Below are 22,298 nucleotides of genomic sequence, written 5' to 3'. Positions count from 1 at the left end.
TAACTATAACATGAGAGCGGTGACATCATTACTATAAGATATAACTATAACATGAGAGCGGTGACATCATTACTATAAGATATAACTATAACATGAGGGCAGTGACATCATTACTATAAGATATAACTATAACATGGGAGCGGTGACATCATTACTATAAGATATAACTATAACATGAGAGCGGTGACGTCATTACTATAAGATATAACTATAACATGAGAGCGGTGACGTAATTACTATAAGATATAACTATAACATGAGAGCGGTGACGTCATTACTATAAGATATAACTATAACATGAGGGCGGTGACGTCATTACTATAAGATAGAACTATAACATGAGAGTAGTGACGTCATTACTATAAGATATAACTATAACATGAGAGCAGTGACGTCACTACTATAAGATAGAACTATAACATGAGAGCGGTGACGTCACTACTATAAGATAGAACTATAACATGAGAGCAGTGATGTCATTACTATAAGAAATAACTATAACATGAGAGCGGTGACGTCATTACTATAAGATATAACTATAACATGAGAGCAGTGACGTCATTACTATAAGATATAACTATAACATGAGAGCGGTGACGTCACTACTATAAGATAGAACTATAACATGAGAGCAGTGATGTCATTACTATAAGATATAACTATAACATGAGAGCGGTGACGTCATTACTATAAGATATAACTATAACATGAGAGCGGTGACGTCACTACTATAAGATATAACTATAACATGAGAGCGGTGACATCATTACTATAAGATATAACTAACATGAGAGCAGTGACGTCATTACTATAAGATATAACTAACATGAGAGCAGTGACGTCACTACTATAAGATATAACTAACATGAGAGCAGTGACGTCATTACTATAAGATATAACTAACATGAGAGCGGTGACGTCACTACTATAAGATATAACTATAACATGAGAGCGGTGACGTCATTACTATAAGATATAACTATAACATGAGAGCAGTGACGTCATTACTATAAGATATAACTATAACATGAGAGCAGTGACGTCAATACTATAAGATATAACTATAACATGAGAGCGGTGACGTCACTACTATAAGATATAACTATAACATGAGAGCGGTGACGTCACTACTATAAGATATAACTAACATGAGAGCGGTGACGTCATTACTATAAGATATAACTAACATGAGAGCGGTGACGTCACTACTATAAGATATAACTATAACATGAGAGCAGTGACGTCACTACTATAAGATATAACTATAACATGAGAGCAGTGACGTCACTACTATAAGATATAACTATAACATGAAAGCAGTGACGTCATTACTATAAGATATAACTTTAACATGAGAGCGGTGACGTCACTACTATAAGATATAACTATAACATGAGAGCGGTGACCTCATTACTATAAGATATAACTAACATGAGAGCGGTGACGTCACTACTATAAGATATAACTAACATGAGAGCGGTGACGTCATTACTATAAGATATAACTATAACATGAGAGCAGTGACGTCATTACTATAAGATATAACTATAACATGAGAGCAGTGACATCATTACTATAAGATATAACTATAACATGAGAGTGGTGATGTCACTACTATAAGATATAACTATAACATGAGAGCGGTGATGTCACTACTATAAGATATAACTATAACATGAGAGCGGTGACGTCATTACTATAAGATATAACTAACATGAGAGCGGTGACGTCACTACTATAAGATATAACTAACATGAGAGCAGTGACGTCATTACTATAAGATATAACTAACATGAGAGCGGTGACGTCACTACTATAAGATATAACTATAACATGAGAGCAGTGACGTCATTACTATAAGATATAACTAACATGAGAGCGGTGACGTCATTACTATAAGATATAACTATAACATGAGAGCAGTGACGTCATTACTATAAGATATAACTATAACATGAGAGCGGTGACGTCACTACTATAAGATATAACTATAACATGAGAGCGGTGACGTCATTACTATAAGATATAACTAACATGAGAGCGGTGACGTCACTACTATAAGATATAACTATAACATGAGAGCAGTGACGTCACTACTATAAGATATAACTATAACATGAGAGCAGTGACGTCGCTACTATAAGATATAACTATAACATGAGAGCAGTGACGTCATTACTATAAGATATAACTATAACATGAGAGCGGTGACGTCACTACTATAAGATATAACTATAACATGAGAGCGGTGACCTCATTACTATAAGATATAACTAACATGAGAGCGGTGACGTCACTACTATAAGATATAACTAACATGAGAGCGGTGACGTCATTACTATAAGATATAACTATAACATGAGAGCAGTGACGTCATTACTATAAGATATAACTATAACATGAGAGCAGTGACATCATTACTATAAGATATAACTATAACATGAGAGTGGTGATGTCACTACTATAAGATATAACTATAACATGAGAGCGGTGATGTCACTACTATAAGATATAACTATAACATGAGAGCGGTGACGTCATTACTATAAGATATAACTAACATGAGAGCGGTGACGTCACTACTATAAGATATAACTAACATGAGAGCAGTGACGTCAATACTATAAGATATAACTAACATGAGACGTCACCGCTCTCTAGATATAGTTATAGCTTATAGTAATGACGTCACCGCTCTCTAGATATAGTTATTTATAGTAATGACGTCACTGCTCTCTAGACATAGTTATAATTTGTAGTAATGACGTCACATCTCTCTAGATATAGTTATAATTTATAGTAATGATGTCACCGCTCTAGACATAGTTATAATTTATAGTAATGACGTCACCCCTCTCTAGATATAGTTATAATTTATAGTAATGATGTCACCGCTCTCTAGATATAGTTATAATTTATAGTAATGACGTCACCGCTCTCTAGACAGTTATAATTTATAGTAATGATGTCACCGCTCTCTAGACATAGTTATAATTTATAGTAATGACGTCACCGCTCTCTAGAGTTATAATTTATAGTAATGACTTCACCGCTCTCTAGATATAGTTATAGTTTATAGTAACGATGTCACCGCTCTCTAGACATATCTTATAGTAATGACGTCACCGCTCTCTAGACATAGTTATAATTTATAGTAATGATGTCACCGCTCTCTAGATAGAGTTATAATTTATAGTAATGATGTCACCGCTCTAGACATAGTTATAATTTATAGTAATGACGTCACCGCTCTCTAGATAGTTATAATTTATATTTATAGTAATGATGTCACCGCTCTCTAGACATAGTTATAATTTATAGTAATGATGTCACCGCTCTAGATATAGTTATATTTTATAGTAATGATGTCACCGCTCTCTAGACATAGTTATAATTTATAGTAATGACGTCACCGCTCTTTAGACATAGTTATATTTTATAGTAATGATGTCACCGCTCTCTAGATATAGTTATAATTTATAGTAATGACGTCACCGCTCTCTAGTTATAATTTATAGTAATGATGTCAACGCTCTCTAGATATAGTTATCATTTATAGTAATGATGTCACCGCTCTCTAGATAGTTATAATTTATAGTAATGATGTCACCACTCTCTAGATATAGTTATCATTTATAGTAATGATGTCACCGCTCTCTAGATATAGTTATAATTTATAGTAATGATGTCACCGCTCTCTAGATATAGTTATAATTTATAGTAATGACGTCACCACTCTATAGTTATAATTTATAGTAATGTCACCGCTCTCTAGATATAGTTATAATTTATAGTAATGACGTCACCACTCTCTATAGTTATAATTTATAGTAATGTCACCGCTCTCTAGATATAGTTATAATTTATAGTAATGACATCACCGCTCTCTAGACAGTTATAATTTATAGTAATGATGTCACCGCTCTAGATATAGTTATATTTTATAGTAATGATGTCACCGCTCTCTAGATATGGTTATATTTTATAGTAATGATGTCACTGCTCTCTAGACAGTTATAATTTATAGTAAAGATGTCACCGCTCTCTAGACAGTTATAATTTATAGTAAAGATGTCACCGCTCTCTAGACAGTTATAATTTATAGTAATGATGTCACCACTCTTCGGATATAGTTATATTTTATAGTAATGATGTCACCGCTCTCTAGACAGTTATAATTTATAGTAATGAGGTCACCGCTTCCTAGACTATTCCACAGCGCTGTGCAAAGATTGGATGTTGTTGTAGACAAAATGGCCCCCTTGTTAGAGACCCCCATCTCATAGCTTGTTCGACCCCCTTTGGCCTTCAGAACCGCAGCAGTTCGTGGTGGTATAGATTCCACTAGGTGTTGTAGTTGTTCTGCAGGAATATTGGTCCATGCGGACAGGATCGCTTCTTGCAGCAAAGTCTCCTTCTGTCATAGGGCAAATAGTCGCCATGAAGGGATGAACACGGTCGGTCACATTGCTTAGAAAAGTCATACTATGAAACCGTCCACCCCCAGATATCAGAGGAGCCGGGGTGCCAAGAAAACACCTCCCAACCATGACTGCCCCTCTACCAGCAGGAACTGTTCACACCTGACAGGACGGGTTCATCCATTCATGCTGCCCGTGCCAAATTCTGACCCTCCCATCAGCACGGCGCCACAGAAATCCGGATTCATCTGACCGGACGATGTTTCTCCACTGCTCAGGGATATCATATTTGGCTCTTTTGTCCCCCTGGAGTCTTCCCTTCCTGTTTCCCATAGACCTGTGATCCCCAACCACACGGCCGCGCATCATTTGGTTTCATGCCGCGGTATCTGGCATCCACAGGGCATTTCAGGCGAAAAACCGCACCACACTGTGGTTGTTTTTCGCCCACGATGTCCACCGCGAAAAACTGCTCAAGATTTAGCCGGCCAGCTTCCTGGGATGCAGAGAAGCGCCAATTGTGAACGGCCCGGCGTCTAATAAAGTGGCCTTTCATTGTAGTTTTCAGGACTTGTCTATCCTGGGCGTCCTCTTGGCGGTCCCGGCTTCGCTGCGGTCCTAATGTAACATCATGCCGTGTTGTGGCGTTCATCAGTGATGCAGAGACCCCTAAGACCACGGCCCAGAAGACAGGACCATGTAAGCCTTGTTGTTTTCCTGTACAGGGAGCGTCTAACCGCAGCTTACGCTCTTTGTTACGTGAACATTTCTTTTTTTCCTCCTTTATTTACAGTTCAAGCAGCAGCTGCCGGGGACTGATCTGCACTCACTTAACTCTAGCTAATCCTGACGTGACAACCCCTTTAAATGGTATGTGCACCCAAATTATTTATATGCATCTATGTACCTTGATAATTTTGGGCTTGTCAGCTGATTCTTGTTTGCTTCTCATGGCCTGCCTGATTTTGGAGCTGCAGGTTCTGAGCTCAGTGGGTGTTCCCTGTGATGCTGCTTTCTCTCTAGCCTGTGTTTTCTCCTCTCTCCCACACACAGGCACGGCTGTACTATAGACCCTGACTGCAGGAGTTTTGGCTTGGTCTCAGCCTGGACACTTCCCTAAAAAGTTCTGCAGGCTGCAGAGCTGAAGTCTCCGAGCATGCCCTTCAAGTCTGCACAAAGCTTGTGCTGCTGCTTTGCATTCTGGAAAGCATGGTCTTTGCATCAGGCACTGCAGCCACCACTAGGTGGCGCTCACTGCATATAGCTTTAAAACCGCTAGTATTCAAAGCCGTACGCAGTGAGCTCCCCCTAGTGGCAGCTGCAGGCAGAGTTTTATCATTTAACCCTAGGGTTGTGTGAAGGGGAGAAAGATTTAGATCTCTACAAGAAAAAAAACACCCAACAAAGCTTTGACCACAATAAATAGAATGAAATAGTCAAAGAATTTGGGACCTAAAAACAAATAATAATGTTCTCTCCTATGGATTTACCGTAAATAATAAAACCCTGTTACGTTTTAATTTACCCCATTATTGATGACATCCTCTGTAAGGACATGGAATAAATACAGAACAGCGGCTTTGTATCCCCATCTTTAATTGACCACTGTAAAGTTGAAACCATAATTTCAATCATTTGGTAACACATTCGTATTGATAAAAAGCATCCCAACTCGGTTCGGGCAGCAAACAGTGCAGGTTCTATGGCCAATCAAGTTCCATTCTTCCCGTCAATAGAAACAGTATAAAAATCTGGTTCACAGGCGAGGGTTCTCTCAGTGCTGTTTGTTTTAAAGCTGAAGGCATCGTTATGTCCGTGACAATCCGCGGTTATCCAGATCTTTCACCTGTTCAAGAGCAAAAACACAAGAAAACCATCAGAGTCAGATTTGGGAGTCCCGTCGCACCGCTCCTTGATTTGGTAGGGGTGACGGTAGCTGTACCGGTTACGCAGCTTTATATTTTGTTGCATAATGAACTGCAGGGAAACTAAAAACTTTTACTCCCAAAACATTTGATATATTGCGGCACCTGTTGGCTCCCATTGATGCCGGATTAATGGGATTCTTCTACCTTGAATGACCTCAAGAAGGACTAGGCCGGTGGTCTGCAGCCGTCTGTCAGAGCATGCTGGGAGTGGTAGTTTCCTAACCGCTGGAGGTTTACAGCTGCAGACCACTGGCCAGGGATAGGTTACTGTGCTTAGAAAAGTCCTTGTGTCCTGTAGGATCCCTTTGATGTTATGGGACAGCCGCAGCTTACAAACATTACAAGGAAAAAGCTTTACCTGCAGCTCAAGCCTTTATATATTCACTGGAGCTTCTAAGAACGGGAGGATAATGCACATCCAGTGTTCAGCTGAGCTTCCTGTGCTTTGTGTACATTACGGATACATACCTTGTATATTCTGACCAGCCAGTGCTCGGTGGTGTACGCTTCCTCCAAGACATCAAGCTCAAAGTCTTTGTTTCCAATCTCAGCGTTCCTCACGCGGTCATAACCTGGAGGTCGCTCTGAAAAGAAAATGGGAGATGAACATTAAAATCCTTAAAGGGGTGCGTTACATCAATTTGGTGTAACTAGTGCCAAGATGCTTCTCCCCTGCTCTACTGTCGGACAGGCTGGTGGCTATGGATACATTGCCTAACAACCAGTCTTTATAATGACGTTGTCAGGCAGCAAGTCCCTAGCAACCAGTCTCCGATCACTCAGGTCTTCAATTCAAGGTGGACTTTTCCCCTGAAAGAACCGAGAGGAAGACATGACAATCACAACACGCAGCCTTTCTATTACCGCCACATTAAAAAGGCATTGTCCAGTCTTCTGCAACTTTCTAATATACTTTTTTCAAGAGCTCTACTTGCTGTCAGTGAATCAGAACATTATTTCCACTCGCTTAGTCCTGCTCACCCAGCTACAGCTTTGTTACAGTGAATAAATCCAGGCAATCCTCTGAGCTAAACACAACAGCGACACAAATCTTCTGTCATGGACTGCGGTTACCTACACTGATACAATGTAACAAACCCCATCAGCTGAGTGAGCACAGGTTTTCCACTAAAAAGCAAGCAGGGAGCTTGAAAATGTTGAGACACGGAAACAAAGTGTATGATCACATTCATGATGCAATGATTAAGCTTCATTTACAGACTGGACGAGCCCTATAACCGTGAATGGGGACCCCCTCACGCATCATCCTTTCCATACGGCACCGGAGTCGCTGCATGATTATACTTACTGGCTTCTGTGTAAACTTGTCCAAACCGGTAGTAGCACATCTTATACATAAGGCAATTGAGGAGAACTGGGGAGCCCTCTCTGTCCACACGGAACTCCCCTGTTGGGGTGTAGTAATCGTGTTCTTTTATGTGTTTACCGGTATCTGTGCTGCCACCAATTCTCACCATCCACAGAAACTTGTTAATATCTAAAAGAAAAAAGAAAATAATGGATTGAAGATCCCGCAAGTGCAAAGAAGAGGCGACGAACATGGCAGAGAAGTTGTTGAAGTCACTTTTTTCTGTGTCCTCTCAATTCCAACCGCTGCAGAACATCGTAACTACTGGGATAGGTGCGTGGGGTGGGAATATAATGCTACCAGCAGCGTGAGGCTCACACACTGCGTTTTCAGGCGTATTTCGGGGCGTAAATGCCTTGAAACACGCCTGAAAACAAACCGGTAGCTGAAATCGTACAGACATCTGCCCATTGAAAACAATGGGAAAAATGGCGTTTCGTTCAGATGGGGCATTTTTTTAAGCAGTTTTTTTTTTTTTTTTTTTAAAGTACGTAAAAAACCACCCCGTAAAAAGAAGGAGCGTGTCACTTCTTGAGCCGTTTTTCATTGTGTCAATAGAAAAACAGCTACAAAAAAACAAAAAAAAAAGTCTAGAAAGACGCCTGATCATCAGAGGCCGTTTTCTCTGAAAATAGCGCCATAATTTTCAGCCGTTTTTATTTGTGCGTGAACATGGCCTTATAGGTCAATCGCCACTTAGGGCTTGTGGAAAAGCTGGGTGACATCCCCTATAGGCACTGTAATGGTCATGAGTGGCTTTCACCCAGCGTGTGTTGTGTAGGAGATGAAGAGAACAACCAGAGAAGGAACAGCTCTCACCGTCTGATGAATATCCGGTCAGACCTCCAAATATAACAAGGACATAACTGACATCCAGCTCTCTCATAATCTCATAGGCTTTTTCCTCAGTGGACGCCATCGCCTGGGAAGAGAAAGGTTAGAAATGAAGTATATTCTACCGAGACATGAACCCCATCTCAGGTGTCATAGACCTGGCCTGTATCTCCAACCTGCAGCAATATATTTTTTTGCAACAGCCGGAGGTCTTTGCACATAGATCAGACACACAGTCACCAGCCACAAGGGGGAGCTAGCAGATTGCATTATACAAATTGATTAGATTATGGCATCACGGGAGACGTCCACGTAGGGCTGCGCAATTAATCGAAAAATAATAGAAATAGAAATTCAGCGCAATTATTCGAGGTCATCTTGTGAATTTCAGTTTTATGAATTATTTTCGCCCGGTTTTAACTGTATCTGCATCTTCAGGGCGCAGATACAGTTGAATCCAAATGGTAGAGCAGGGAGCCGTAAGGTCCCTGCTCCACAATTTATTATGTATCGCTGGACGGGATGCAGTGACGTAATTGCGCCGAGCTGCACAGACCCGAGGGAGGAGCAGAGGGATCTCGTCATTGGAACAAGGTTCCAATTATGGGGGCATTATACGGTGTGGAGGATAGTTATGGGGGGCATTACACTGTGGGGGCATTATACTGTGGAGGGCAACTATCAGGGCATTATACTGTGTGGAGGGCATTATATGGTGTGGAGGACAATTATGGGGGCATTATACGGAGTGGAGAATTGTTATGGGGGGCATTACACTGTTGGGGCAGCTATGGGGGCATTATACTGTGTGAAGGGCAGTTATGGGGCATTATACTGTGGGGGCAGTGTCAGGGGGTATATTATATATACAGTAGTATACAGCAGGCTCAGGGGATAAATATTGATTCAATGGCGTAGCATGCAAATAAGGGGCGTGGCATGCAAAAGGGGGTGTGGCCTAAATCGTAATCAAGGTTACATGTTGAATTACTCGTGATTTTCATTTAGGTTATTATTGCCCGGCTCTAGTGCACACACAGCAAAAAGTGTTCAGGCCATACTGCAAACCATCCTACGTCTCACCTGGCCCACTCTGGAAATGTGCGTGTTATTCCAGGTGTTATTGTCCACCAGGATCGTTCTATTAGCCATGGCTGTTATCTGGTATCCATAATCCCACCAAGACATCACCTTGGCATCCTGAAGAAAACAAAAGAGGGAATGATGTTACTAGAATCCGTCCTCTTGTCTAATCACCATTACCCTCTTAATCCTAGTAATTAAAGGGGGGGTCTCCATGTTAGAAAAAGCTGAATAGTAACGCAGGCTACAGAACGGCACGGTGTGACGGATTTTCCCAGTCTCTTCTGTCAGCGCTACAAGGCCAGCTTTGACAGTCTGGTTGCTAGAGGTAAACTACATTGGAGCTGTCCCTAGCAACCAGTCTGCCTCATATTACTCAGGTCTGCAGCTTAAGACAGAATTGCCACTGAAAGACAAAGAGAAGACAAGACTTGGCAGAACTTAAACAGGAACTTTCCCCATCTCTTGCTGCCACATTAACATCTTTGAAAAACGAATATTTATTTGGAGCCCCTTTGAATATTACCAAATGCACAGAGCAGTGGCGGGTTGTCACAATACCAGAATTTGGACTTCGATACCGATACTTTGTCGAGCGCCGGCACTGAAGACAGAACATGGGGGTGTTTTGCAGTGTATGTTTTGTCTTCAGTGCCGGCCGTATCACCTCATGCTGACCGCGCGCGCACACGTCAGGACAGCGGGTCAATGGCTGTATTACCCATATATTACACAGCCGCAGCCCCGCTCTGACTACATTCATGTGGCCGCACAGCTTCGTAACGAACTACATGAAGTAACAGCGTTGAACCGTTTGAGGGTGCACGGCATCGACATAGTAGGGACTTTTCGGTGCATCGTGCAACCCTAGAGCAGTGTAAGTCCCCAGCTATCCCTGTATGTAGACCCTCACCATAGAAAGTTGGGGATACCCAGAAGAGCAGCCGGTTAGACTCACCTCGGGGGTGTTGTGCCTCAGCCAGTAATAAGCCTCTCTGAAATCATCGAAAATGATCCGACTTCCATCACCGCCGCGGGCAGAGAGCACGATGGAGGGCGAGGAATACGCTTCACTGGTGACCCAGGTAGAATGGAATGTGTAAGTGATCAAGAAGAAAGCCATGACCATAATCATCCCGCTGGCGACCTGGTGACAAAATGCACATCATTTAATGGGTTTTCGGTAACAATATCGACCCCGATCACGCAAAATCACCTGAAGAAATAAATAGAATTACCCGTATTACTAGGAATTCCGCCCCCCCCCCAGAAGAAACCCAAAACTGCATGTAAGGCTAAGTTCACACTATCATTAGTATACGTCACCTCTCTTCCGTCAGAGGAAGAGGGGATCGAAACATTAAACGGAAAGCAACGGTTCCGTTAGAATTACCATTGATTTCTATGGTAATTCTTTTGTTTCAGTTGCTTTCCGTTTGTCTCCGTTCGTTAGGTTTCCATTTTTGAGTGCAGTCAGCGAACGGAGACAAACAGAAAGCAACTGAACCCAAAGAATTACCATTGAAATCAATAGTAATTCTAACGAAACGCTGGTGTGAACTCAGTCTAAATAACGGACGCGGCCAAGGCTCGTCGTTATGATGTTACATCCGTGCGGTCACATGACACGTTGCATGTAATATTTTGTACAGTAGGGACCTGGGTCAGAGACGGTGCGGACACTAAGTCCCCTTAGATAAATTAAAATAAGGGTGCACTGGAGAGTGCTTCAATATTAGTCTTAATAATAGAGAGCGGGAGACTCGCCTCGTTTTTGATGGGGTAGGTGGAATCCTGCTGTTTCTTTGTCTTTTTATCTGGACGGCTTATATCCAGGTTCTTCATGTATGTGGATAATACCTGAGATACCCCAATACCAGACAGAATGCACATGACGGGAGCCAAAACCAGCATCAGACGTACCTGTAAGAAAGACATTCAGCTGTGAGCGATACATACAGCAAACGTGCTAGAATCCGAAGTTTTATAAATATAAACGCGGTCACTGAACCAAATCGGCCCACGTACCATGACAGCGGAGAAGTACATGCTGGTGACTCCGTACATGATGATGAATATTCTGGCATCGGACAGGTTGCTGAAGCAGTAATAGAGGCCGACTGTACGAGGAAGAGGACAAGAATGACGACGGATTGAGACATTTTTGCAATGATATATTTTGCATGGAGTTGTATAAACAATTTATTTACTTTTAGAGGCAATCAATAACACTCCTACTGTACTGCTCTGAGCAAGTCTGAAACACACGGCCCCCCCTGGGCCTGTTAAAGGGGATGACATTTTGACAGGTTCACTTTAAAAGCATGCTACCATGGAACGTCAATGCAGCCCTGGAAATGACAACGTGAATTAAAATGTAACCGGACCTGGGAACATGAAGACAAGGAGCTGCAGATCAAAGTAGTAGGAGGACCAGGTAGTGGGCTGATGTTCAGAAACGGACGCGATGATGGGAATGTTGTTCTTGGCATAAGAAGGATCCAGGAGGGAATAGAAGCGGCCAGTCCACGGAGAGATTTTACCTGAAGTAGAAGAGAAGAGCCAACAATCATTGGATGCACTAAACGCACAAGAATTTCTAAAACTGGCCGATACAGAAGACCAACCAGGAACTGCACTTTTATCAAACTTCTGATAGGTCATAGAGACATATCAAAAGTTTGGATATGAGGGGTCCGGGTGATGAGACCCCCTCCGTTGCCGATACGAAGGTGCATAATCGCTCAGCTTATCGCTTTGCCCCTTTGGCTGTGATCAGCGCTGCCTGTCAGGCTAAAGACGACGCTCATAGAACATCTATGTAACCCGTCCTCAGCCTGATGATGAACGCTGATCACAGCCGAAGGGGCAAAGCGATCAGCTGAGCGATTCTGCATCTTCGTATAGGCAACGGAGGGGGTCTCATCACCCGGACCCCTCATATCCAAACTTTTGATGTGTCTCTATGACATATCAGAAGTTTGATGAAAGTGCAGTAACTCTTTAAGTGCTTGACATCCACCTGCCCCACCCCCACGGTCCTGCCAGCAATTACTGTCCACCCAAATGAGCAACTCCCAGCATTGTCACTGGCGGTCTAATGCAATAAAATCCTCGCACCCTCTGTGCCACCACCACACTGGTACACGGCTTTGGCATCAATACTGTCCATCAATAGCAACTTATTTACAGCAGATATTTACATGGCGGGTCATATGTTTTGCAAGGAACAGTGGAAAGTAAAGAACTGTTTAATTTTGCAAAAAAGTGGATGACAGACGACTGCAGTGTAAGGGCCGGTCCACACGTAATGGGATTGATGCAGACAATTTCTGCAGCAATTCCGTTGACAATAGCAGACATTCCGCTACGGAAAAACGGCACAATTTCCTGCATTTTCTACTGCAGAAAATGGTGCGCATTTTGCTGCGTTTTTCTCAAATGTTAAGAGATGGTGACGTCTCCTCTGAAAAACGCAGCAATTCTGTCCCCATTCCGCAGCAGGAATTGACATGCTGCGGAACAAGGAAAAAACACAGGTGAATTTTGGGACAAAAATCTTACGCAGAGTGTGGATGAAATTTGTTAAATCTCACCCACTTTGCTGCTACTGTATTCTGCTGCGTATTTTCCGTCCCCAGATCCAGACGGAAAATACGCAGTAATTCCGTTACGTGTGGACGATCCCCAAGAATGAACAGACATATGACCGATCAGCAGCGTGCCGTCAATTTCTATCCAACGTGTATTGCCCGCTTTAGTCTATTGGTGAACCATAAATAAATGAAGCCCGGTCTTTTACCTGTCAGCATAAGTACAGCTCCAACAGTGAGCAGGATAAAGCCCACCAAGGAGATGATGCTCCGGAAGAGGATCTCAAACTGCTGGGTGTTCAGCTTACTCCGGAGATAGTCCACGAAGGCGTGAATCTGACACAGGCCAAACACTCCTAAGGCCGCCATGTGCTCAGAGGACAGAACAGGCTGGGTGCGAAACGAGTAAGGAGAAGGATTGGTGAAAATAAGCATAAGTAAGACGGGAGGTGACGCTGCCTCTGGGGTCATTACCCACTGCGGAAATTACCTGGAATCCAACAAAGGAGATCTGCATGGACAGGATGGTGCCCAAACAATACACCGTGCAATAAGCCACGTAGATGCGGTGAGAGAAGCGTCCAGTCAGCATCAACACAAGGACGTGAAGAGGGATGAGGTTGATCAGAAAGACGTAACCTCCCCAGGATGACACCTGCACACAAGCAAAAAGTCAGATAATAGGGCGATGGATTGATTCCGGACACTGGAAGTAACAGAGACCAAAGGAAAAGTTCACATCAAATGCAGAACTTTGGATGCTTTGCAAAGACGTACATTTCTAATTTCGATGGATTAGTAGTCAACGGGAAAAGTCTTAAAGTTTAACTAAACTTGAAAAAAACAAAACGTGTGATATGTCAGTAGTCTTGATCGGTGGGGGTCCGGGCACGGAGACCCCCAGCAATCGCTAATATGAAGCAGCAGAAGTTCTCGGGTGTGCGATGTGCCGCTTTGTTTCTGATCGGCTTTCCTCGGAGCTATGAACAGGCTCAATAGAAAGACTGAGCCCGCACACCGCTCGCACGGATTTCCGAGGAAAGCCGATCAGAAACAAAGCAACACAGCGCTCAACTGAGCGATTCTGACACTTCATTTTAGCGATCGGTGGGGGTCTCAGTGCTTGGACCACCATCGATCAAAACTTCTGACATGTCAAAAGTCTTTTAAAAGTTTAGGTACCCCTTAAAATAACAGACGGCCCCCGTCCTATTCGCCAACCATCAAGGATGTCAGTGATTTCTATGGAGCACGGATTTGTGGTAACTGAAAACATGACATCTGCTCCCTATAGAGCTTGATGACCCCCACAATAGGAGCGTCTAAAATGGCTTCCACCACGGCACACAAACTGGGAAGGAGCAGATACAAATACAGTAACTCCGGATGAATTGTGAGAAGGGTTAATAAATCTGGGGCTGTCCGTGCCACAACTTTTTGGACCGCCGTGCCCCTTCGTATACGGTCGTCCTCTCTTGGATTCACGGTTACTAAACAATTACAGGCACGTCCCCATCCAGCCTTCTGTATTATCTGATTCCTCTGTGATGATATCCACTCGGGTGATGAAGAGAACCCCAAATATTGCTCCAGCATGCGAGTGACACCCATGAAAACTGTGCAGTCCCAAAGTATCGACATCATGCACTCACCATGTAGAAATAGGCGAGAGCGCACATTGCTGCCCAGTAGATGGAGCCCGTCTTCACCGCCTTGATCCACATGTAATAGGTGAGCAGCATGCAGAAGATGGCAATACCTGACATCAGGAGAGAAAGCAGCAACACATCAGAAATGAAACACACACAGGTCTCCGTCCAATCTGAGGTCTCCGGCGTCTCCTCACCTTCATTATCATATGATCCAGCCACAGAACGCGAGATGTACCCCGGAACAACCGCGATCATTGCCGCGGCTAAAAGCCCCGCACCGGCATCCTACAGGGGGGAGAGAATGCAAACCACTCGATGAGAGAGTCCTTGTTTCTAAAATATCTCGTTCTCCAAAGTGTTCCTCGGGCTCAATGCCAAGAATGAAAAGTTCTGCAACTTTATATTAAGCTGTGTGTTTTAATGATACCACATTTATAAAGTCTGCTTGCTGTCAGCGAACGGAAAAATACATTGTTTGCAATCAAAGCCTGAAAATCTGTCCTGACCATGCCAAACGGACACAGGTGCAGAGCTTGTTACAGTGTATCAGAGCTCCCTTAGAACTGACAGTACACCGGTGCAAGCTGGACATGACCAGAATGGGTTTCAGCCTCTGATGGTAAACAATAATTAGGGGAGAGTTGCATTATTCAATCAATGCTTTTTTTTTTCTTTCACTTTTACGGCACTCTCACCACTTTTCAATAAAGTGGGTTGGACTTAGCTGAAGGGATGGGCCAAAATTAACACCACAAATTGGTCTGGGTCAATCTTTCCATTCATTGACAGCAAGCAGAAATTTTGAAGATACTAAGAAATTAAAACAAAGGGGGGAATTTCTTAAAGGCTTTGCTCCACTTTTGTGGCGATAAAAAGGCGCAAATTATCTTAAAAAGCGGCAAGAGGAGTGGGTGCGACCTCCTGCGGACTGACAGAATTACTGTCATTTATGCCAGAAATTGGCGGAAATTACAGCACAAATCTACGACAGCTCACAGCAGGCGTAGATTTGACTTTCTGCCGCACGGATAGGCAAAGATGCAGATCTTAATAAGTTTGAGAACATGTCATCAGCACCAGGAAACTGGCAGAGGGGTGTACTTACTTTCAGCTCTTTGGTCAGGTGGTAAGTGACAATAGTGGTGAAGGAGGAGAACAGGGGAGCGAGGAACACGCATACATTTCTGATGTCGATGGTGACGTGAAAAAAGTGCAGAACATGGTAAAACGCTGCCGACGTGATCATCAAACCTAGAGGAAAAGAGGAGGGTCCGATAAATGGAAGGTCCTCGCGTTATCCCTCCCCATTGAATTCAATGGGGAAAACCTGCAACAGAAAACCAGCGACTCCGCAGCATAAATTGACACGCCGCGGATTAAAAAAATGCAACGTGTGGATGACATTTTGTCCAAATCTGATCCGCTCTGCTGCTACTCTATTACGCAGCGGATTTTCCGCAATTAAATCCATTTCGGAAAATTCGCAGTATTTACGCAACGCGTGAACCTGGCCTCAGACTCCATTAAACAACACACCGCTTTGTGGAGCCCCGACTAGCCTGAACCTCGCCCCCTTTGGGACAGCCATGCCTGGTAATAGTTCAGAGGGGCAGAATATAAAACCTACCTGGGTAGATGGTTCCCCCTATAATTCTTCCCAGTGGATACCATGCTCGGTCATCGAACCAATTATGGAAGTTATAAAACCCTTCTTCTGTCAGGAACCTGGTGGTCCGGTAGTTGAAATAACTGAAATGACACAGAGAGGCAAAAATGCAAGTCAGTTACAAAAGGTACTAAAGGAAGGGTTTATACTCCATTCACATCCAGAGCTGCATACACAAATCTGCAATTTGCTTCTTAGAATCTGTCACTGGGCTGACACACCCGACAGTTTAGATGGGACGTTCAGCTGTTGTAAAACTACAATTCCCAGCATGCTCTGACAGCCTTTGGCTGGAATAATACAGTATTTATCGGTCAGGGCATGCTGGGAGTTGTAGTTTCACAACACCTGGAGTGCTGAAGGTTGCGGACCCCGGTTCTATGAGAGATCGTGTACAGTTCCTGGTGTAAAGATTTATCTACTAGAACGCACAGCAGCAGACCATGTCCTGTACAGACACTGAACCAGTAAGGGGTGCTGAGATATGTGAGCAGAATTTTGAATGCAGCTGTGGAAGTGATTGGAGTATAAGACATGATGTGGCTCTAAATCAGTTTGAGATCAGTATAGTTTATGTCTTAGCTACTTCATTTTGTATGTACATTATATCTTTAGGTGTCCTGTAAACCGGTGTTTAACCCTTTCAGGACCAGACTAATTTTAGTTTTTCCTTCCCGCCTTCAAAAAGGTCATAACTTTTTACATTGACACAGCCAGATGAGGTCTTCATTTTTATGGGACAAGTTGTACTTTCTAATGGTAATATTTAATATTATGTGCGATGTACTGGGAAGCGGAAAAAAAGATTCAGAATGGGGTGGAATTGGAAAAAAAAAAAAAAACAGTTCCTCCATTTTCTTATGGGTTTCTTTCTTACGGTGTTCAACGTTTGGTAAAAATGACGCATTATCTTTATTCTGCGCGTCAGTACGATCACGGTGATACCAAACTTACATCGTTTTTGTTATATTTTAGTACTTTTAAAAAAAAAATTAAAGTTTGAAAGACACTAAAAAAAGTTTTGCATCGCCATATTGTGACCCCTGTAACTTTTTTATATTTCTGGCTACAGAGCGGTGTAAGGCGTCTTTTTGTACGTGGAAAGATGTCGTTTTTATTAATACCATTTGAGGGAATCTCGGGCATTCCGATCACTTATAAAAAAAAATTGTGGGACTTGAAGTGGCAAAAAAAAACAAACCTGTCATTCAGCCATTTTGACCTTTTTCCCCACTAAGGCGTTCAACGTATCGGATAAAAAAAATTATATTTTTATAGTTCGGCCAGTTTCAGACGTGGAGATACCTAATGTGTTTATTTTTATATGTGATCTAGGGAAAGGGGGGTGATTTGAACTTTTTTTTAAACTTTTATTTATCCCCTCTAGGGGACTTGAACCTGCGATCATTAGATCGCTTATGCCACAGACTGCAAGATTAGTGCATTGCTATTGAGACCTGCCACAGTCCTAGCAATCTTCCTATAGCAGGGCTGGGATCGTTCACAAGGCTCCCCAGCTGCTAGAGGAACACACCGGCTCCCGCAATCTCGCCACGTGGAAGCCGGTGACCGGCCCCCGAAGCGACATGGGCCGTAAAAACCCTTCAGATGCCGGTGGTCACATCTGACATCGGCATCTGAGGGGTTAAATGGCTGCGCTCAGAAATGTTTATTATCCCGAGCATTGCCGCTGGGTCCCTGCTGTGCAACACAAGAGAGGACCGGCAGCTATGGCGCCCGCTCTGCCTGTGAGCGAGCGCCATATTTAAATACCCTTTCACAACGTGAATCTACAGATTACATAAAAGGGTTAAAAGGCGAGACTCCACTTTAATGTAAGTGAAGGCAGAAGGAATATTAGGGGGATTCTGGGTGTGGGATAAATACACAACCACCATCATCATCATCTCCTGCTCTTAAAATCGGCATCCAGGGCCGTACAACAACTGGTTTGTCCGGTCGGACGACTTTGCTCCTAATGGGCTTGTATTCATGTAATAAACCAAAACTTACGGATCAAACTCATGGATGACACTTTCAAACCTCAAGACGGAGAATAACCTGGTGGAAAAAGCTGCAGGAGCGAAAAGAAAAACCATTAATACCATGTAAGGGGGTGTGCGGAGGTAGCAAGACAAAGCGGGGGAGGGGCCGGATGTTGGGGGTACTCACAGAGAATTGCGGCCATGGACAGGATGAGGAGTTTGAGAAGAGTGTCCTGTTTCTCATAGGACAGCCGCAAAAATCCTAACCGAGTCATTTTCACATGTAGGGAAGGGACACACGACACTCAAACACCTGCAGAGCAGAGAAGAACGATATGAACGTAGATCACAGCGAGGAAAAGATCACTGACCACGTTACATAGTGGAAGGATCAAGGTCTCCAGCAGCACAGAGTGTTTTAGGAGAGGCGTGTGCCGAACTTGTAGGTTACAGACTGAGTCACATAGTGGGAGGAGCAAGTTTTCCAGCAGCACAGAGTATTTTAGAAGAGGATTGTGGTGATCTCATGTGGAGATTGAGAATATTCACCCGTGAATTCCTGCCCTTTCACAGCTTCTAGATCTCTAACCTGTAACTCTCCAGCTGCTGTCACACTACAACTCCCACCATGTCCCAACATCCAATAGATGAGACCCATTTCTGTTAATATGTAGGTTCACTTCTCATCTAGTGACCACTGCAAGACTAACAATTCTCTAATGTGAGTGTTATCATGCGTGCGAGAGATAGTCGGGGAGCAGAGACAACCTGCATGGACTTCTATGGGCCAGGTCATTATCAGGTATCTCATAATCCAGAACTACTTCCTAAAATGCGTCATACATTACATTACTTATCCTGTACTGATCCTGTGTTACATCAAGTATTATACTCCAGAGCTGCACTCACTATTCTGGTGGTGTAGTCACTGTGTACATACATTACTTATCCTGTACTGATCCTGAGTTACAGCCTGTATTATACTCCAGAGCTGAACTCACTATTCTGCTGGTGGAGTCACGGTGTACATACATTACTTATCCTGTACTGATCCTGAGTTACATCCTGTATTATACTCCAGAGCTGCACTCACTATTCTGTTGGTGGAGTTACTGTGTACATACATTACTTATCCTGTACTGATCCTGAGTTACATCCTGTATTATACTCCAGAGCTGCACTCACTATTCTGTTGGTGGAGTTACTGTGTACATACATTACATTACTTATCCTGTACTGATCCTGAGTTACATCCTGTATTATACTCCAGAGCTGCACTCACTATTCTGCTGGTGGAGTCACTGTGTACATACATGACATTACTTATCCTGTACTGATCCTGAGTTACATCCTGTATTATACTCCAGAGCTGCACTCACTATTCTGCTGGTGGAGTCACTGTGTACATACATTACATTACTTATCCTGTACTGATCCTGAGTTATACTCCAGAGCTGCACTCACTATTCTGCTGGTGGAGTCACTGTGTACATACATTACATTACTTATCCTGTACTGATCCTGAGTTATATCCTGTATTATACTCCAGAGCTGAACTCACTATTCTGCTGGTGAAGTCACTGTGTACATACATTACATTACTTATCCTGTACTGATCCTGAGTTATACTCCAGAGCTGCACTCACTATTCTGCTGGTGGAGTCACTGTGTACATACATTACTTATCCTGTACTGATCCGGAGTTACATCCTGTATTATACTCCAGAGCTGCACTCACTATTCTACAGCTAGAGCTGAAATCTCCCAGTATCCCTTGCTGGGTCAGTTTGCACAGATCTCGGTTCTGTGATTTGCATTGTGGGTAATATTATATTTATACTAAGCTTTGTACAGTCACCAGCTGTGAGGGGGGGCACCTCTAACTCCAGATGCCCTAACACTGCATTTAGAAGGGAAACCCCCATAAATATCAGGGAGCTGCATTACCAGCAATTGCCTAAACTGAGAATTGTGTTATAGGGTGGAGCAGGTGAGGGGAAATGAGACCCCATGCACCAACTCTGACTGGTGAGAGGTTGTCACAGCCCCTCCCTCTGCAGTGACAGTATACAGGAGTAGTAAATGTGACGTCCTCCTCCTTGTAGAAGTAATAGACGGATTACATGCCCTGATTTTCGGACTAGACGTCTCTACAGGGACACGTGACTTTATTCTACGAGAGTTTGATAATCCGGAACATCTCGGATCCTGAGAATATATTACACAGCCTGCACACAAGATAAAAGACGCATCATAAAAGAGTATAATGTGTATTGTGTTATATATTGTATACATAAGGGTTCACGTTCACACACACACACACACACACACACATATAGATATATATATATATATACCACCCCATATACCGCAGCTACACAAGACTGCACGGATACTATAGACTCCCATACTGGACACATCCTCCATACAGAAGCCTGTGCAGGATGTAGCACTATGCCGCACATATACAGGATGTATATGATCTCTAACGGGGGACTCTGTCACACAGGCTGATACACACGAGGCGGTTTCCCGTAAAGCGGCGGCCGCACTCCAACCTCCCCCGGTCCCCGCTCTCACCTGGCAGCGGCCGCTCCTCTCTCCTCACTCTCCCCATCAAACTCCCCACACTTTCTCTACCTACCCTGACAGTCAAAAGGACACGCCCTCACCCTGGCTTCGCTAGCCGATTGACCAACCGTACGCGCAACGCTATTTGCATTGGACAAAACAAACAAGGTTGGCTGAGGGAAGCCGAAGGGGCATTTATTCATTGGCTGCTCAGTGCATGCGTCATCAGGAAGGCGGAACTTCCTCGTGGACTGTCACAACGCCGCTTGAAGCTAGGCCAGGTTAGGTTGAGGCGCGAGGAGTGACGTGTCCATTCCAGCTAGGCGCGAAGAGAAATTAGGAAGTAGGAGAAACTGCAGCGCCACCTATCGACGTGGAGGACTCGGCTAACGTATCGCTAGATTACCACAGAAACGTTCCACCAAGAGTGAGCGCCACCTGGAGGTCAAGAGAGGTTACTACATCTTATTCTATTGTCTGGCACTGAGGGTCCCAGCCCTTTATACCCGTCTCCTCCGTTATCTATAGGGCGTCGTACACACGGCAGAGCGATACACGGGTCCCTACAGTCCTGCGCCGTATTACGGAGATATTTTCTCGCTCATTGGAACACGGCACAATTTCTGCTGTCTGGTTCTACACTAGGGCCCCATATACTTCTTTAGGGGCCATATATTACGGTCTCATACAACCCGGCGCTTATACTGAACCATAATACGGCCATGTGCATGCACCCCAAATGTCGTAAAGTGAATCTGTCCCCTCTGATGGCCGCACGTAGCGGTGACGGTTACGCCGGTTTTAGCCGTATGTCACTTTGCAGAAAGATGCTGTATTTTTATTAAACTGAGGCCTTGTTCACACTGTGCAGATTTTGCCTGCATTTTTTAAGCTCAAACGAAAATTGGATTCACGAGAGATAACGATCAGGCCGTCTTCAGGTATTTCGTCTGTTTCGGGTCCATTCCCGGTTTTGACTTGAAAAATACATGTAAAATCTGCAGAGTGTGAACAAGACCGTACAGTTTATTAGCGGCAGCGCGCTTTGGCATCCGGTGTATTTGTGAGCGGCTGGCGCCTGCCGCTGATTGACGGCTTTTTCCCTATAAGGGAATGTTCACACAGCTTATTTTCAGCCAAAGTCCACGCTTGTAAAAACGGAGCATAAAAAAACTGCCCCGTAAAAAAGAAGCGCA

General features: G+C 43.6%; 1 protein-coding gene and 1 long non-coding RNA gene across 4 annotated transcripts in view; one reads left to right on the top strand and one right to left on the bottom strand.

The window, feature by feature from the left end:
* Positions 1-5,998, top strand: part of LOC142661730 (uncharacterized) — a 41,285-nt gene extending 35,287 nt beyond the window's left edge. Inside the window, exons 2-4 of the long non-coding RNA XR_012850801.1 lie at positions 4,983-5,120; positions 5,215-5,291; positions 5,475-5,998. This is a non-coding gene — a long non-coding RNA (uncharacterized LOC142661730). The remainder of the gene's footprint in view (positions 1-4,982; positions 5,121-5,214; positions 5,292-5,474) is intronic.
* A 2-nt stretch (positions 5,999-6,000) lies between these two features.
* STT3A (STT3 oligosaccharyltransferase complex catalytic subunit A) lies at positions 6,001-21,198 on the bottom strand. 3 transcript variants are annotated; one of them, XM_075839231.1, is made up of 18 exons: positions 21,112-21,198; positions 18,719-18,844; positions 18,560-18,620; positions 16,508-16,629; positions 15,986-16,131; positions 15,075-15,165; positions 14,881-14,987; positions 13,719-13,883; positions 13,438-13,618; positions 12,023-12,178; positions 11,664-11,755; positions 11,403-11,558; positions 10,594-10,782; positions 9,636-9,752; positions 8,538-8,640; positions 7,659-7,847; positions 6,818-6,933; positions 6,001-6,267 (listed from the first exon to the last, which is right to left on the bottom strand). In XM_075839231.1, exons 2-18 carry the CDS (start codon positions 18,804-18,806, stop codon positions 6,229-6,231), a joined length of 2,118 nt encoding a protein of 705 aa, XP_075695346.1. In that variant the 5' UTR covers positions 18,807-18,844; positions 21,112-21,198; the 3' UTR covers positions 6,001-6,228. The 3 variants fall into 3 exon arrangements, with proteins under 3 accessions (XP_075695346.1, XP_075695347.1, XP_075695348.1); XM_075839232.1 differs by having other exon boundaries at positions 21,176-21,197; XM_075839233.1 differs by lacking the exon at positions 21,112-21,198 and adding an exon at positions 20,659-20,745.
* Between the last annotated feature and the right edge of the window lie 1,100 nt (positions 21,199-22,298).

This window comes from Rhinoderma darwinii, chromosome 10, assembly GCF_050947455.1.
Source record: "Rhinoderma darwinii isolate aRhiDar2 chromosome 10, aRhiDar2.hap1, whole genome shotgun sequence".
NCBI classification, from domain to species: domain Eukaryota; kingdom Metazoa; phylum Chordata; class Amphibia; order Anura; family Rhinodermatidae; genus Rhinoderma; species Rhinoderma darwinii.
The sequence above is the reverse complement of the archived record's forward strand: the minus strand, read 5'-3'. Positions and strand labels throughout refer to the sequence as shown.